The sequence below is a fragment of the Protopterus annectens genome, chromosome 16.part0, assembly GCF_019279795.1.
Source record: "Protopterus annectens isolate FY-2018-M chromosome 16.part0, PAN1.0, whole genome shotgun sequence".
Lineage (NCBI taxonomy): Eukaryota > Metazoa > Chordata > Ceratodontiformes > Protopteridae > Protopterus > Protopterus annectens.
Window position 1 is genome coordinate 878,357,624 of NC_056750.1, and position 18,444 is coordinate 878,376,067.

The 18,444-nt window shown below is 42.3% G+C and overlaps 1 protein-coding gene across 1 annotated transcript in view; it reads right to left on the minus strand.

Moving 5' to 3' along the window:
• The window catches only part of LOC122790379 (zinc finger protein 184-like), a 161,773-nt gene that overhangs the window by 95,845 nt on the left and 47,484 nt on the right, over positions 1-18,444 (minus strand). The window contains exon 2 of the mRNA XM_044057892.1: positions 4,872-4,967. Coding sequence (XP_043913827.1) covers positions 4,872-4,967 — 96 coding nt within the window. The remainder of the gene's footprint in view (positions 1-4,871; positions 4,968-18,444) is intronic.

The following is an 18,444-nucleotide window of genomic DNA, read 5'->3' on the forward strand; positions in this document are numbered from 1 at the left end:
TGCAGTGGATTGCAGGAGGAGTCTAAGGGAGATCTAGTGACTGATCTCCTCAGTGAGGCTCGGACAGACACCTCAGTGGAAGGGACAGCAATGTCCCAGTAGCTATCTCCTACCCAGGTTCAAGAAATCCAAGCAGTGTTACAGGAGTCTGGGGACATGTTCACTGGGAAACCCAGGTGAACCCACCTGGTGCAGCACCAGGTGGATACAGGACCCCAAAGGGCTATTAGGCAGGGCCCTTACAGGCTGCCTGAGAGAGTCAAACAGACTCTGAGGGAGCAGATACAGGAAATGTTGGAACTAGTGGTAATTAATGGGTCCAACAGTCCCTGGGCCTCCCCAGTGGTACTGGTGCCAAAGAAGGATGGCAGCACCAGGTTCTGTGTGAACTACAGGAAATTAAATAGTCACACAGAGTCAGATGCGTACCCCATGACTAGGACAGATGAGGCCCTAGAGCAGCTGGGTGGGAATAAGTATCTTACATCCATTGATCTTACCAAGGGTTACTGGCATGGCCCTAGACTCCCAATGCTAGAGAGAAGTCAGCCTTTGTGACTCTTTTTGGCTTGTATGAGTTCACAAAGATGCCCTTTGGGATGAAGAATACCCCAGCGACTTTCCAGAAACTGGTATATCATATCCTAGCAGGAGCAAGAGGGTTTTCCCTTGCTTACCTAGATGATATTGCCATCTACAGCCAATCTTGGCAAGAGCACCTTCAACATGTCAGGGGGTGCTGGGCAGACGACAGAGGGCAGGGTTTACCATTAAGCCGAGCAAATGTCAGGTGGGTATGGCAGAGGTCTCCTACCTGGGACATAGAGTGGGGAGTGGTAAGATCAGTCCAGAACCTGCCAAAGTGAAAGCCATTCAGGCATGGCCTGTACCTGTTACCAAAAAGCAGATGAGGGCATTCTTAGGGACAGCAGGGTACTACAGAAAGTTCATCCCCAGTTATAGTATCATAGCTGCTCCCCTCACAGACCTGACAAGAAAGAACAGCCCAGGCAAGGTACTGTAGACCCCAGCATGTCAGCAGGCATTCCAGGAGCTTAGGAAAGCTTTGGGAGAGCCCCCTGTGTTAGCCAGTCCAGATGACAGCAACACATTTGTTGTGCAGGTAGATGCTTCAAACCACGGGGTGGAGGCTGTACTTAGCCAGATTTCTTCAGAGGGAGAAGAGCACGCAGTGGTTTATATCAGTCGTAGGCTCCAACCCAGGGAGGAATGCTATGCAGCTGTAGAAAAGGAATGTCTAGCCATAGTGTGGGCACTGTAGAAACTTCAGCCTTATCTGTTGGAAGAAAATCCACTGTAGTTACAGATCACAATCCCCTAACATGGTTACACTGAGCCAGAAAGCAAAATACCAAGTTACTAAGATGGAGCCTAGGGTTGCAAGCATATGATATGTCAGTGCAGCACCGCAGTGAGGTTAGCAACGCTAATGCAGATGGGCTCTCAAGACAGGGAATGGGGCAAGGTATACTCAGATAGACCTAACCCTCTCAAGCAACGTTTCTCAAGGGTCACTTGAAAAACTAGCTTGAGTTCTCTGGGGGGGGGATACGTGAAGGCTGCCAGCCTAGCTAGATAAAATTTTGTAAATAATTCTGTGTCATTTTAAATATGAATATAATCCACAGGCTTGTCCTCTTAAATGTAAGAAAGCTGTGTTAAATGTTGAACTTCAGAAATGTAACCACAGTGCACTCTACTGGAAGAAAGCTGATAAGTCAAGCATTGTACGACTGTTGCATCTCAAAGCTCGAAGACATAATGTCTGTACTGAGGAATTCCTTCTATTGTTTTGAGACCAGAGTTAATTGCTAGATTTTTACATATATAATGTCTTTTATTGCTGTAGTTTCTTGGCCATGTGCAAGATCAAAGAAATGTTAAAACTCTGAATTTCTGTTAGCCTGGGAACCAGAGAAAAATGACGTAATCTAAAAACGAGTCAGCAGTGGTCTATTATTTTTAAGACTTTCTCAGAGAGACAGAATGAGAGCATTTTGCATTTGTCTTCAGAACTGACATCACCAGCACTTGCTTTGCTCTGCTTGTAAGTAGGATATTTATTTAGAACAGTGACTTCGCTTAGAAACAGACAGAAAATAATAGGTTTAGTCTAGCTGTTTTCTATATTTATGTCAGATTATTCTACAGTACTATTTTAAGCATTTTCCTGTGATCTCTGAACTCTTGACTAGCACTGTGTTGAATTGTGAAGATCGGTCTTGTGTTTTTATTTATTATTATTAAATATTTTAAACCTTTCAACTGTGGCTGTTTTGTGTAGAGATCATTTAAGCTCTAGAGTACTTGCATGTATTTGGTGATACTGTACAAAGCCACTCCAATAAGCCTTGCTGTTAGTCTTCTTACTATTTGGATAATAATATTGCACAGTATAAATTGGACATCCTTTGGGAAGGACCTTATTGAAGGCTGATAAATAGGGGTTCTGGTTTGACAGAGTGAGCGCTGGGAGGACTTGGCTTGGAACCCTGGCTAAGGACTCCACTCTATAGCTGTGCCAGTGGGGAGTCTTATTGGGGATCTGAAGAGAAAGGGCGAAACCAGCCATAGACTGACTGTGATCTCGGTGTCTTCTTTACTTTACTGTGTGTGTATTTGTTATCCTTCCCAATATGGACGCCCCTCACTGGCGTTAGTGGTGAGGATTAAGGCTCCTTGATTATTGGGTCAGTGCACGGGCATCACAGTATCTTTTGGAATTTTGGCCAAAAAATTCAACCTTGGTCTCATCAGACCATAACAGATTTTCCCACATGCTTTTGGGAGACTTGATGTACTGCTTTGCAAATTTTAGCCAGGCCTGGATGTTTTTTTGTGTAAGAAAAGGCTTCCGTCTTGCAACCCTACCCCATAGGCCAGACACATGGAGAATACGAGTGATTGTTGTCACATGTAATACACAACCAGTACTTGCCAGACGCTCCTGCAGCTCCTTCAGTGTTGCTGCAGGTCTCTTGGCAGGCTCTCTGACCAGGTTTTGTCTTGTCTTTTCATCAATTTTGGAGGGACGTCCAGTTCTTTGCAATATCACTGCTGTTCCATATTTTCTCCACTTTATGATGACTGTCTTCACTGTGTTCCATGGTATATCCAATGCTGTGGAAATTTTTTTGTACCCTTCTCCTGACTGATACCTTTCAACAATGAGATCCCTTTTGATGCTTTATTAAGCTCTCTGGGAACTATGGCTTTTGCTGTAGCAGGCAACTGAGTAAATGTCAGGGAAATCCTACTAGGACAGCTGAACTTTATTTGGGGTTAATCAGATTCTTGATGGCAGGTGTGTACCCAAGAAGACCGAATGCTGTAATTAAAGCAAAAGGTGCTTCAACAAAATATTGGTTTAAGGGTGTGCACACGTATGCAACCAGCTTATTGTATGTTTTTTTATTTTTTATTTTTTTCCCCTAACAGATTTTTTTTTCAATTGAATTGTACAGGTTATAGGTCTCATTAAAGGTGAGAAAAGTTTTGAAATTATTTATTGTGGTCTCATTTTTTATATCACAAAAACCTGGCATTTTAACAGGGGTGTGTACACATTTTATATCTACTGTACATCTAAAATATGCTATGTAATGTGGGAGTGTATGGCTTTGGGGTACAAACGTTTGTAATAGGTTATGGAATGTGTGAGTGTATGGCTTTAGTGTACACTCATCTGTGATATATTATGGAATGTGTGAGTGTATGGTTTTAGGGTACATACATTTGTTGTGCAGAATGTCCAGTTCATTTGTTAGCTGGCTAAGGTCCTTCTTAGACCCTTTTCTATCATCAGGTAGGCCACATGGGCATGACTAAATATAATGTATATATTCACATTCAGAAAGGGTTATGCATGCAATCAACCAGCATGCGTTTGAGAGGTGGGGAAGAACTTGGCATACCTGTACAAAATCTATGCACATGTAGAGTGAACATGGAAACTCCATCCAGACTTTAACCAAAGATCAGGATTAAACCCCAGACCATGAAGTTGTAAAGCAGAAGCCTTTATCATAGAGCCACCATGCTGTTGCTGTATATACATATGTGGGTACTGAACAGCTTGTGTGGGGATACAACTCTGGGTTATATGTACCTGTGAAACAAAATGAGTCCATGTGGGTGTCTGCATTTAGGGAATAGACCTTATATGGCAAATTGCTTTATTTTTGCTTGAGGCTGGAGAACAGACTGTAGATGCAGTTACTGTTTGTCTAAGTCACCTGGGCTGATGTGATGCTCTTATTTTAGACAGGCAGATCCAAACTTTTATAATGACCACTTATATTCAAAACTCAAACAGCTTTTGCCGACTCTATCAATGCTGGATTTAATGAATCAGAAAGAGGTCAGGGTGTTAATTTGTAAGGAATCTAAGGCTTAAAGACTCTACTGCAGTTCCTTAATGCAACTATAATAGTTTTAGAGGATCCTCAAAAGACGTGTGTACATGCACGCGCACATATGTGCACACAGACATTCAGTAAGGCTTTCACAGTGTGCTTAAATGACTAAGAAAATCTTTGTTTAGACAGTTCACACAGGTGTAGCATATGTATAAAAAAAGATTACATCAGCACAGAGTAATGCATCTTGAGTACCTGCCTGATTTATACGGAGTATAACTTTCCAATTCCAAAAAGGTTTCACAACAGTTCCACTTTCCTCATCACTTCCAGTATGTTATAAGAATATATTATATGCCCAACAGATTCTCAGAAACATTACTAACCAATAACAGGTAAAATATGGACAATACAGAATTAGTTTGAGATTAATACAATACAGACGTGTAAGGCGCATCACTTGTCCCCCTGCCTTTGTCGCTGGTTACTTACACGTATGTCTGCAAGCTCCTTCTCCTCCTTCTTTTGTAAACGTTTAAGGGCCTGAACTCTGGATTCTAGAGCTGAGAGTGTCATTTTCAGTTTTTCCTATGAAAAAAGTACATAAATAAACACACATTATTAACAAGATTTGGACTGGAAGAACAATATGATTGTTATACACCTGATGGTACAATATGCTGAACATACTCATCTTGGTATGGAAAAAAAAATACCCAAATGGACAGCATTTTAAAAAACACTCCTGAAATAACAGGCAAGCTGTATACAGTTTTTCTGGACTGAGTACATCCTTTCTTTATTAAATTATCACTTAAGACATAGGTAAATGCACATTAATAGAAAAGGAAACAACCCCTATTAAAATTCTTTCCATTTACATACATTATACGTCAAGTTTTCTTTCTTTACAACTATTATCACTCCAATATTACATAAATGAGTCAATTTGTACCTTCCCTTAAACCCCATTCCTCCTCCTTTTGAACATTATTCTGCATGTGTGTTCTCAATGTATTTTATATTGTGTGCTTTGAGCATACATTAACAGCAGTAGTGGCATTTGTTTGTTTTGTTTTCACTTTTGTGCATTGCATTGTGTTTTTTAATGCATTTATATGATGTGCATTTGCACTCATTCTTTTAGGTAAGGTCTGCAGTGCGTCCATTGACCATGTTTTTACACATGCACAGCACATTCTTCTTTTGCAGTCTATAATTTAAACTGTTTTGGTGCAAGTAGCAGGACAGCTCCCTTCTTTTCCTTGCAATCCTGTATGCTTCAACAGTTTTCACAAAAGTCTAGGCCATACAGAAGTGCAAACTTGAGCAGTGCTACAATAAGAGCCAAATTTGCATCCAGTAGAGCTTATAATTTTCATCACTGCGTTGTCCTTAAACACCTCAACTGGCTAGAGTTGCCCCAGTACCTCAATGTTAACTACAATTAGCACACAGTATGTTGCATCATCCTGAAAGGTGCCCTGCCCTAATGTGTTTGCTGCAAAGGTATACCCCCAACTGGCAACTCTCAAAAGTCCAGCAGTGTAGCTGGGGATGCTCTGTATTCTAGCCGTGTCTCCAAGACCTAGAACTCTATCCCATTCCCTATTAGGCTCACTGAAAACCCTCGGGACTTCAAAACTAGAGTAAGACAACTCTTCCTTAGCTCTTGGCTATGCTGCTGTCATGCTCCAGGATAAGATTACAGACTAGCATTACTGCCGTAACAAGTGATTACCGACTAGCATTACTATCGCAACAAGTGATTACAGACTTGCACTACAGCCGTAACAAATGATCTACTTAAAATTCTGTACTTAAACTGCTTAAAACACTCCTCCAATGTACTATGTATTAAGTGCATTCAGAAGTCTTTAGTATACCATAATGTACAATATTTTATGTATTATTGTTATGTACATAGAATGTCTTGTATTTGCGAAATATGTGAAAATTGTGATTGAACAACGTACTGTTCTTTAACTTTACGTGTGTGGAGATTCTCTCCCTGGGCATCCAGTGAAAAGTGGTTCTGTGTCCAGCTGGGCTTTCTGGTAAAATAAATAAATTATCTCAATAGCACTCACCACAGCTCAATACCTGTTTACTTTAACTGGATCCCACTATTTTTTTAAAAGGAAAAAAAAAAAAAACAAAGAAAGAAAGAAAGATGCCTTCTTTCCCCATTTCTGCTTTACACCTACACCAAGAATGGTTGTAAGATAATCACTTAAGTCTCTTTTGACTGCTCTATGTTCCACAGCAACTATCCCCTGTCAAGCTCATTGTTTTCACAGTCCTCAGCCCTGCTCCTTCCTTATTTATTTTCAGTTTGCATTCAAGAAACTTACTTTGTTTAACTCTTACTACAGCTTTGTTCCAGTGCATCATTAATAACACAATTAAATCACTTTAACTGTTGTAACTTCTTGGGTTTTAGAATACTTAGAGACTAAAGTGTTATTTAGTTTCTTTTATCACTCCCCTTTGGAGCAGAATCAAAAATAAAACCAAATGTTTTATAGGTTCATAGGTTGGTGCTAGGCTATCGGCCCTAGGGCCTATACAAGCCTAGCCATAACAATTTCCTGGCTATTTCTTCCCACACTATTTACTTCCCTGGACCCCTGTCTAGCAGGGCAACTGACGTGATCCCTGGGGTGAATTTCTTTTCTCCCATCCAATCGTCAAGGTTCCTTTTGAAGAGGGCCAAAGAGGCGCTCTGCTTGATATGTGTGGCAGTCTTTTCCAGAGTCGGGGGAGTATCTGGGTCAGGAACCTATCCCTCCAGCATGTTTTGTTTATTGTGATGACAAGGTTTAGATCCTTGGAGCGTGTGGCTCTGAGGGATTGGGATTTCTTTAAGTGTAGCATGTCCAACAGCTCTCGATTTGACATGGCCTTGTATGTTAAGCAGAAATCGCCTCTGAGTAGACAATATGTGACAGAGTATAGCTGGAATTTGTTAAGGCAGTCAGCGTAGGGCATCTGCTTTAGGCCTGTGATTCTTTTAGTGAGGTATTTCTGTGGCCTTTCCAGTTGTTGTAGATGTCTTGAGAGGTACATACCAAATGAGGCGTTGTATTCTATAATGCGTCTAATGAGGGATGAGTACAGTGGGACAATGACCTCCTTTTTTCTGGATGAAAAGCCCTTAGTGATAAGGTGTGCCACACAGAAGGATTTCCTGACTGTTGTGGCGATGTGGTTATCGAAGGTGAGACCACTGTCCACCTGTGTCCCTAAGTCTCTTATCACACTTTCGGTGTTTAGTGTACTGCCACCTATGTGGTAATTCATGGGTGCATGTTTTTTCCCAAAGGGGATAACTATACATTTCCTGGCATTGAGCTTGAGCCCATGGCTCTGGCACCAAGCACCTGTTTCTGTAAGGCCCTTTTCTAGAGTATCCACATCATTTGGGGATTCAATAATGGCTCCAAGTTTGCAGTCATCTGTAAACTTTGTTAGCTAGAGTCCCTTAGTGTTGATCTGTACTTCAGAGAAGTATATGCCAACAAGAGCGATCCCAGGACTGAACCCTGAGGTACTCCACTTGTCTGGAGCTGGATTTGGAGTCAGCTACTTTTACAGTGTGGGTTCTGTCAGTAAGCCAGTTGGCAACCTATCGAGTGATGTAGAGATTAATGCCTAGCTTAGGAAGTATATCTGTGATTCCAGAGTGGGGGATGGTGTCAAAGGCCTTGGCAAGGTCCAGATAAGCTGTGTGGACTGCCTTACCCTCGTCCACGGCTCTGGAGACTGATATGAAGAAGTCAATCAGGTTCAGGAGACAAGATCGGCCCTTCATGAACCCAAACTGGGTGGGGTCCAGTGTTTGAAGGTTGCCATTGTCTTTGTTTATACGTTCAATGATAATACATTTCATGCCCTTGCAGATCACGCTAGTCAGCCTGATTGGGCAGTAGTTCCTAGGATCCAAGGTGGATCCCCCCTTGTGGAGTGGGATAACTGTAGCTGTGCACCACTCAGTGGGCAGGAAGCCTGAGGTGAAGCTATAATTAAACGTGACACTTTGGTGAGGTGCCAGTTCACTTTGTAGTTCATGTAGTACACAGCCTTGGATGTCGTCTGGTCCCATGGATGCTCTATTCTTAGCTTTGGAGAGTGCGTTTTTTACCTGTGTGGCCATTATTACTGGAATTTGGCAATCTTCCGGTATTGAGATGGGCCGTTTAGGGGGCCGGAGGGGGGTGAAGTTGGCACTGAATTTATCTGCCAGGATATTGGCAATATCCTTGGGATCAGTATATTTAATGCCATTCTCTTGTAGCTCAGAGGAGATCTGAGCATTGTCATTTAGATTCTTGACATAGTTATAGAATGCCTTGTGAATCACTTTGGAATCTTTGGCAATTTTATTTTCGTAACTAGCTTTGGAGGATTTTATGAGGGATCTCTGCTTCTTACTGAGGCTGGTAAGGGAGTTTTTTGCATCCTGGGATTTTCCTCTTTTCTGCAACAGTTTCTTCCTTTTGTTGTAAAGTTTGTTTTGGCAGGGGACCACCAGATTGGCTTCCTTTTATTTGGAGGAGAGCATCTTGGTTTTATTTGGGATGGCACGATTCATGCATGAGTGAATGTGCTCGTACAGTGCCTTAGTGTGGGATTCAGCAGTTGAACATTCAATTCCTATCTGCATGGGTGTCATGAAGTTTGTCACTTCTGACTTGAGTAGCATGAAGTTGGCTTTAGAGACGTTTTTTATGGAGGTTTCCTTACTGGGGGGGGTGGGGGTGGGATGTGGATGTTAAGGGTGATTAACTTATGGTCAGACTTGACCAATGAGGGGGTGACCATAGGTGTGGAGCATCGATTTCCAATGTTGGTAATGACCAGGTCTAGGATACTGGAGCCCCTGGTGGGACTATGGATTAGTTGATCCAGGGCATTGGAATTTATGAATTCCAAGAACTGTTGGGTACAAGTGTTGGGCACACGAGTAGTTTTCCCAGTTAATGGCAGGGTAGTTGAAATCACCCAGTATTAGGGCGTTTGGTTGTATCTTAATATTTTCCAGTATGTTTAGAAAGGTGTAGTGAGAATCTTGGGGCATGGTGGGGGATCTGTACAAGCTACAATTTGGACTGCAGTCTTACCTAGTGTTAGTTGCACCTGGAGAATTTCAGACGGATTGTGTTGGGCAACTAGCCTGGTGGTGTGAATATGGACACTCCTCCACCTGTAGTAAGAGTTGTAGCCTGGTATTGCAGGGGTGCTCTCTGGATACTTGAACCAGGTCTCAGTTACTACACAGATATTGATGTTCTCCATTTTTAGGTGTGCCTCTAGAGAGTGCATTTTGAGATTTAGACGTCTAGCATTGAGTAGCATTACCTTCAGAATTTGCATGCTTGTACCTGTTACGGTGGTGGTTTTGTCCTTTGAACTTTGCCTAAAAAAGGCACTATAGGGGTGGTAAAAGCCTTAGCCAGTAACCTGAATCCCAGGGGCGACAGATGCAGCCCATCTCTGGCAAAGCATCATGGTCTGTCGATCATGTCATCCCGGGCAGACGGATATTGGATCCCCTTTGAATGACACCAGAAGCTTAGCCAATTATTGAAGTCAATCATTTTGTCCTTATATTGTGGTATCATTCTGGGCGAAGGGAGGATGCTACTCAGTGCTAGGGTCATACCTGCCTGGGTCACATGATCCAAGAGCTCTTCCATGTCTCTTTTCATTTAGTCCAGGGAGGTACGTCTCAAGTCATTCACTCCAACATGCACAATGACAGAGTCATATTTGTACTTGTTGTAGAGTGACTTGAGTGCATTCGTTATGTCGCGGATCCTAGCACCCGACAGGCAGTTGACTGTAATTTTATCCTTGTTCAGCCTGGTGAGTGGGACATCAGTGTACCCGACTATAGAGTCACCTATGACTAAAGTGTTAGGTACGTTGTCTTGCCTTAGGGGTTGTTGCTGGGTGGCACACTGGTGTTGTGAGCTATGTGACACTTTGGTTGTGACTGGTGTTTGTGTTTCAGCTTCGGAGGTCCTTGTTGCTTGGGCAGGTTACAGTTAAGGGCCTCCGCATATGTGGATTTAATGTTGCTATATGTGGGTGTTGGTGGTGTGGGTTTAGAAGGGCTATATGTTGCTTGAGGTGTGGTGTGGGTGTTAACCTTCTCCTCTTGACTGTCTAGCACAGTCTTGGGTGGAGAGAGCTTTGCTTCCAGTTTGGCTATGTAAGTGCATCTCTCACAGGTTGTAGTGTTGGGTGGTAGGAAGAGAAGGTTGTCTGTGTACATGAGGCAATTGCTGCATTGCCCCAGTATGCCCAGATTCACCAGGTGGACAGGAGAAAATCACCAGAAGCTGACCCTTGGACATGCCTGGTTTGGTGCTTTTTTTGTAAAGTACTGGAGCTGTTTTCCCTTGCCTTAGCAAGGCACTTTGCAATCATAGGCTGTTTAGTGCCTACAATTAATTTCTCCTTATTAATAAGGAGAGTTGAGTGCTTGTATCAGTTTAAGGCTCCTAGTACTTTCCAGCAGGTATTAGAGCAAGTGCTAGTCACAGGGATGCTTAAAGGTAAGATAAAAAAAAAAAGTTTATCCTAAACACTGCAGATCATATAAGGTATTTAAATAATATTTATTATATAACATACATCAAATCTTAGTTCATTGGACATTATTTTAATGTATTTTTAATGTATTTTAATATAATTTTATTGAATACATTGTAATATGTTTTTTAAAAAAAACATGTCAATCAGGAAGGAGAGTTTCATAAAACTGATACACTATATCTTTAAATGTTGAATCTATGGGTGCTTTGTCGCCAGGACGTTTTTAAATGAAGCAATGGTATGATACTGGAGTGTTCTGAACAAGTCTGCATAGGCAGATTAACGTGATTGTTTTTTGAGTTATGAAGTGTAGTTTTTAAAACAAATAAATATTTTGTTTGCTTTGTTCGAGTCGTGTTCACTCACTGAACTATACAACATTACTTAGACGGTTGGCTTCCGTCTAGTGGACTACATTTACTATGTTATGACACTACAGTCCTTACTAACCTCCAGACATCATAAAAAAGCAAAACTTGAACAATGCTACAAGAAAAGCCCCTGTTTTTGCAACAAATACACCTTTCAGTACCCACCATTGTATAGCCCTAAAAAGCCTAACTTGGTTAGAACTACCCCATCAACTAGCATATACACAACTTCTTACCAGCTATAAAATGATTCAGTATCCAGCTGCTTATCCAGCGCTAAATACCCTTCTACACAACTACGTTTCTAGTCTGTCATCAAGATCCAATCAAAAGCTCCTGTCCGCCCACAAACCTATCATACCTGCTAGGCATGGTCTGTACTCATACCATGTTGCTATGACCTGGAACTCCTTACCTGTATACATCAGGCCAACAACCTCCTTCCATTTTGAATACTTCCTAGCCAAAAAACTCTCTCTGTTCTTGCTGATCCCCAGGATAAACTATATCCCCAAATCTGAGCAAGTATATATTCGTACCCAACACCTCCTTACTCCCCCTTCTTCACTCACTTCCTTATTTCAATTAATTTTTCACCTAAATACACCACAACCCTGCTTTATTCTCACACTTCATATTGCAATTCATGTTCGTATTACACTAATTTACTTTTAATTTCTCTATACTGGTCAAAATGTCTTTAAATATTAAATCATTGTCATATAAGCTGTATCAATTTTTAATCAAAGTTTTCACATTATGTCTAATTTGGTACAATTATTTAAACTGTAGATGACTTTGTATTATAAGACTGAGAAATTATTGCTCTTAAAATGTTTATGTAATACTTTGGAGCTTTCTCCTCAGGCCTCTACTGAAAATGGGCACCTACTCTAATTTGCATTGTCCTTATAACTGCTCTAACCTACCCACAACAGTTGTAAATCTATAAGTAATTAAAGGCAGCTTTTTCTAAGGCTGTGAATATGTAGATATTTAAGCACTGATGCACCCTGCCCAACACTCTTCTTGAGGTTCAGAGATACTATTGTAAACCTGAACTGTAAGTAACAGCGGTTACTTCAAAGAACCCGTAAGAGACATGTTCTTCATAGGTTCATAGGTTCATACTAGGCTATCTGCCCTGGGGCAATTATAAGCCTAGCCCGATTCTGTATGGCTTACGCCACCCCTTGATTTGAGTATACTGTGCCCATTTTAAGGTTTAGTTTACTGTGCCTCTGTCTAATAGTGACAGGGGAGTAATCCCTGGGACAAACCTACGATCCCCCATCCACCTATCGAGATTCTTCTTGAAGAGATTCAGTGAGGTGCTCTCCCTCACATGAACTGGAATTCTATTCCAGAGCGAAGGGAGCCTCTGGGTTATGAACCTGTCCCTCCAGCATGTTCTATTTATTTCTGTGCTGAGGTTCAAGTCCCTCGAGCGTGTGGCTCTAAGGGATTTAGATTTACTGAGGTGGAGCATGTCCATTAATTCTGGATTTGACATAGCTTTGTATGTCAGGCATAGATCGCCTCGAAGTAGGCGGTATGCAACTGAGTAGAGCTGGAGTTTTTTTAACCGAGCAGCATATGGCATCTGTTTGAGACCCTTGATCCTCTTGGTGAGATACTTTGGGGGTCTCTCTAATTGCTGCAGGTGTCGGGTAAGGTACATCCCAAAAGGGGCATTGTATTCTATGATGGGCCTGATGAGGGATGAATAAAGGGCACGATTACCTCTCTTGATCTAGATGTGAAACCCTTCGTGATGAGATGGGCTATGTAGAAGGTCTTTCTAACCACTTTGGCAATGTGGTTTTCAAAGGAGAGATTGCTATCAACTTGGGTCCCCAGGTCCCTAATAACTTTCTCTGTACTTAATGGGTTTCCGCCTATGTGGTAATTTGTGGGCACATTGTTTTTGCCAAAGGGTATGACTATACATTTTTTGGCATTTAGCTTTAAACCATGGCGCTGGCACCAGTTATCTGTCTCTGTGAGACCTTTTTGAAGGATGTTTGTGTCAGCTGGAGAGTCGATTATGGCACCCAGTTTGCAGTTGCCTGCAAACTTGGTGAGCCATAGTCCTTCCACGTTTGCCTGTACCTTGGAAAATTATATACTGAACAAGAGTGATCCCAGGACAGAACCCTGTGGGACGCCACTTGTGACCGGTTTCGAGTCTGACATGGCTCCAGCAACTCTCACTCTGTGGGTTCTGTCTTTGAGCCAGTTTGCGACCCATCTTGTGACATAGGGATTTATATTTAAGCTGAATAGCTTATCTATGATGCCCGAGTGGGGTATTGTGTCAAATGCCTTTGCAAGGTCCAGATAGGCTGTGTGGACTACCTTCCCTTCATCTATGGCTTTGGTGACTGTTTTGAAGAAGTCAACCAGGTTCAAAAGGTAGGATCTGCCCTTGACAAAGCCGAACTGGGTAGGATCTAGTGTCTGTAGGTCCCCAATGTCTTTGTTTATGAGCTCCATGATGATCCTCTCCATAGCCTTGCAGACTAAGCTAGTCAGGCTTATGGGGCAATAGTTTCCAGGGTCCGTAGAGGCTCCACCTTTGTGGAGTGGGACCACTGTTGCTGTACGCCATTCTGTGGGCACATATCCTGTAGTGAGGCTGAGATTGTATAGCTGTTTTATTTGAGGGATTAGTTCCTCTTGGAGTTCATGTAGGATGCAACCTGGGACACCATCTGGTCCCATGGAAGCAGTGTTTTGCTTTGGAGAGGGCAGCCTTCACCTGAGCATCAGAGATGTTTGGGCGGCAGCCCTCTGCCGGGATAGATACTTGCTCTTTTGGGGGGGAGGGGGTGGAGAAGTTTGCACTGAACCTGTCTGCCAGGATATTGGCAATGTCTGTGAGTTCAGTGTATTTTTTGTCATTTAGAATCAACTCAAAACAAGTCTGGGAGTTGCATCTCAGGTTCCTAACATAACTGAAAAAAGCCTTATGATTGTCTTTGGTGTCCTGTGCAATTTTTCTCTCGAAGCTGGCCTTGGAGGATTTTATGAGGGATCGTAATTTTTTGCTAGTACTGATCAGAGATGCCTTCCCTATTAGGGATTTTGCTCTATCATGTAGTAGCTTCCTCCTTCTGTTGTACAGTTTATTTATGGCTGGGGTCCACCAGACTGGACACCTGCCTTTGGATGATTGGGTCTTGGTTTTGTTTGGGATAGCATGATCCATGCATTCCTGGAGATGTCCGTAGAATGCATTTATATAGGATTCTGCAGTTTGGGCTGTAGTTTCCACTGGCTCTGGGGCCTTGAAGGATTCCACTTCGGTTTTGAGAAGTGTGAAGTTCGCTTTTGAGAAGTTTTTCACTGTGGTTTTCTGGGCTGGGGGTGGGGTCGGGATGTGGACATCCAGTGAAATTAATTTATGGTCTGATCTTACCAATGAGGGATATACTTCTGGTGTGGAGCATAGAGTCCCCATGTTGGTAATGATCAGGTCTAGTATGTTATCCCCTCTTGTGGGAGTGGTGACTAGTTGTTCCATAGCATTTGAGTTTATAATTTCCAGGAACCTTTGGGCTAAGGTGCTGGGGCTTGAATAGTGCTCCCAGTCAATGTTTGGGTAGTTGAAGTCACCCAATATAATGGTGTTCGGAGAGATCTTCCATGTTCTCCAATGTTTTCAGGAAAGCCGAGTGGGATTCCTGACTTTGAAAGGGTGGTCTGTAGGATGCTATAAACTGAAAAGCAGTCTTGCCCACTATTAGTTGCACATGGATGGTCTCCGATACTTCGTGCAATGCCACTAACCTGGAGGTGTGGATATCCTTGATAAATATGGAAACTCCCCCTCCTTTTGTGGTTCAGTCTGGGTTTTGGGGCCGAAAAGCATGATATGAGGTATAGCCTGGTAGTGCTGGGGTGCTCTCTGGAGCCTTGAACCAGGTTTCTGTCACTGCTCAGATATCGATGTTCTCCATACTGAAGAGAGCTTCGAGTGCGTGCATCTTGAGGTTAAGACTTCTGGCGTTAAGCAGCATTACCCTTAGTTTCTTGTTCCTTGTGCTGTCTATGGGGGTGGGTTTGACTTTTGAGCTTTGCCTAAAAAAGGCACTATGGGAGTGGCAAGAGCCTTTGCCAATATCCGAAAGCCCAGTGGTGACAGGTGCAAGCCGTCCCTAGCGAAGCAACGTGGCTTGTCGAGCATGTCATCCCAGGCTGACAGACACTGGATCCCCTTTGAATGACACCAAAATTTTAGCCAATTGTTAAAATCGATCATTTTGTCTTTGTACTGTGGCAGCATTCTAGGTGAGGGTAAGATGCTGCTCAAGGTCAGGCTCATACCAGCCTGAGCTACATGATCAGAGAGCTCCTCTATGTCTCTTTTCATGTAGTCCAGGGAGGTACGTCTCAGGTCATTCACACCAGCATGTACAATGACTGAGTCATATTTGTATTTGCTTTGGAGTGACCTGAGTGCTTGCGTTATGTGGCGGATCCTAGCACCCGACAGGCAGCTCACCATGACCTTCTCTTTATTCAGCCTGGTGAGCGGGACGGCAGTGTGTCTGACAATAGAGTCACCTATTACAAGAGTATCAGTTGTGTTATTCAGCCTTAAGGGCTGTGGCTGCTTGGCACACTGACTTTGTGGGCTATGTGTTGTGCGTGTTTTGTTTTGAGGTAGCGTTTGCTTGGATGTCTGCTTTGGAGGTCTCTGTTGCTTAGGTAGATTTTTATTTAGAGCCTCCAAGTATGTTTTTGTGTATTTATGTGTTTGGTTCGCTGATGTGGTGGGACTATGTGATACTGGAATTGTGTTGTGTGAGGTTACCTTCTCCTCCTGACTGGTTACACCAGTTTTGAGATGAGAGAACTCAGCCTCCAGTTTGGCTAAATAGTTGCATCTCTCACATATATTTGAACCTGTTTGGAGGAGGAGAGGGTTGTCCGTGTACATGAGACAGTTGTAACATTGCCTCAAAAATTCCCAGATTCACCAGCTGGACTGGAGAGGAAACCATTGACTGACCTTTGGACATGCTAGAGTAATATAGGAAACTGAATTTAAGACGGACCAATAGAGGACACTACCACTGCAATTTCCCAAAACGTTGAGGTGGAAAGTGTGATATTTTATACTGAATGTTGTAGAAATGTACTGCATTTGTTCAAAACTATTTTACTTTTACAGTTCCTGCCATGTGATCATTCTCCACCTTTACAATGCAGCGCTGCACTGTTTCAAAACAGGTACAACCTTCTGTTCTTCAATTTGTGTTGTGAGATTTCCTTTTTAATGACGTGTAAATGGCTTCCTGCATTACACTTTCCCACTTCAGCTGTTACACTGTTACCCTCTAGCTTGTTACACTGTAGCATACTAACACTCCATCCTTACTCTAATGCTTAAGCATGGCAAATTCTCTGTACTGTGCATTAAGACTAAAACAATTGTCTGAAAAACATTACACTTGTAGAAAAAACATCTTCAAAAAGATCAGTAAATAAAAAGAAGAAAAAAAGAAAAGGAGATGAAGGTGTGATGAACTGTGTGCACAAATACTGGTTTGTCTTCCCATCTGCAACAAAAGCAGTGGAAGTTCTACAACATTCTGTACGTTTTCATAGCAGCTCCTGGCATTAGCAAAATTGAGAACTGCCTATGTCAGACTGCACACAGTACCGAAGAGGAAAAGCAACAGATTTCCCTACGTCTATGTTGTGTTATAAAATGGTCAAATGGGGTCCTACGCAGGGTAACGGACCAGGGCCTCCCACCTCCTGCAGCCATTACATTTGCCCATCCTACTACCCCCCTCCATTTAAACCTGTCAGTGTGCACACTGTTTTCTTCTTTATTTTTAAAATGATTACAGAGATTTGGATTTAATTTAAAACTTTTATTTCAGATTTTATAGTGCAAACACAGATAGCCATTTGCTAAACACAACAAAAGCAGTTGCACATTGAAAGCAGACTTGGCATGAGCAACAATAAACTTCTCTTCCCCTGAAACTCACAGTCATTGCAAAAATGCATTTGATGTATGACATATTAAGTGTGCTTTGGTCCTCTGGGGCTGTTTTCAAACCATGGGCCCCCTACACATTTTTAGGACCATGAATAAATACAAATGTTTTTTGATTCACCTTCCCGATTGTTTTATATTATACAGCTTGTTTAACATAGCATCATTTATTAACATAAGTTTTAAATTTGTAGTTTTGAATATTTTGTCCAGTAACCAGTATTTAATAAATTAATGTATGAATCAATAATAAGTTCATAGATGTTTACTTGTTTACTAAACTAACGACCACAAGGGCCTTTTTAAGCTTAGCCATGCATCCCAAATCTCTAACGAGTTTTGATACCCTTGATAAATATAAGCTGGGGGCCTAGGAGATGAACCATTTCCAGGCTGCTTGTGTGCATTAGAGACATAGGTGACAAACCATGGGTGAATTTCCTGTTACCCATCTAAATGTCCAAGTTGCACTTGAATTGGGTTAGGGAGGAACGCTGCTTCACATGGATGGGGAGCCTGTTCCAGAGACGGGGTATTCTCTGGGATACACACCTGTCCCTCCAGCAGGTTCTATTTATATCACAGGCAAGGTTTAAATCTTTAGAATGGGTAATTCTCATACCGTTTGTTTTGTGGATATGCAGGGGGTCCATCAGAGTGGGGTCTGACAATGCCTTATATGCCAGGCATAGATCTCACCTCAACAGCCTGTAGGAGACAGAATACAGGGACAGGTCCTATATGTAGTTTGCATAGGACATGTTACTTACTGTGGACGTTCCAGGGATGTGCCTGGTTAGGTACATAGCAAAGTGGGTACTGTACTCAATGAGAGGTCTGATGAATGCTGATTACAGTGGAACAACGAATTCTTTGGACCTTGATGCTATACCTTTGTTTACAAGTTGCACAGCATAGAATGATTTCCTCACTACTGTAGACACATGAAGGTAAATGGTCAGATCACTGTCTGTGTGTTTCCCCAAGTCCCCATCTGCTGGGTCAACTCTGTGGGGCGTGTTGTCAATATAACAGTTACCGTGAGTGGATGACTTCCCAGAGGATACTATTATGC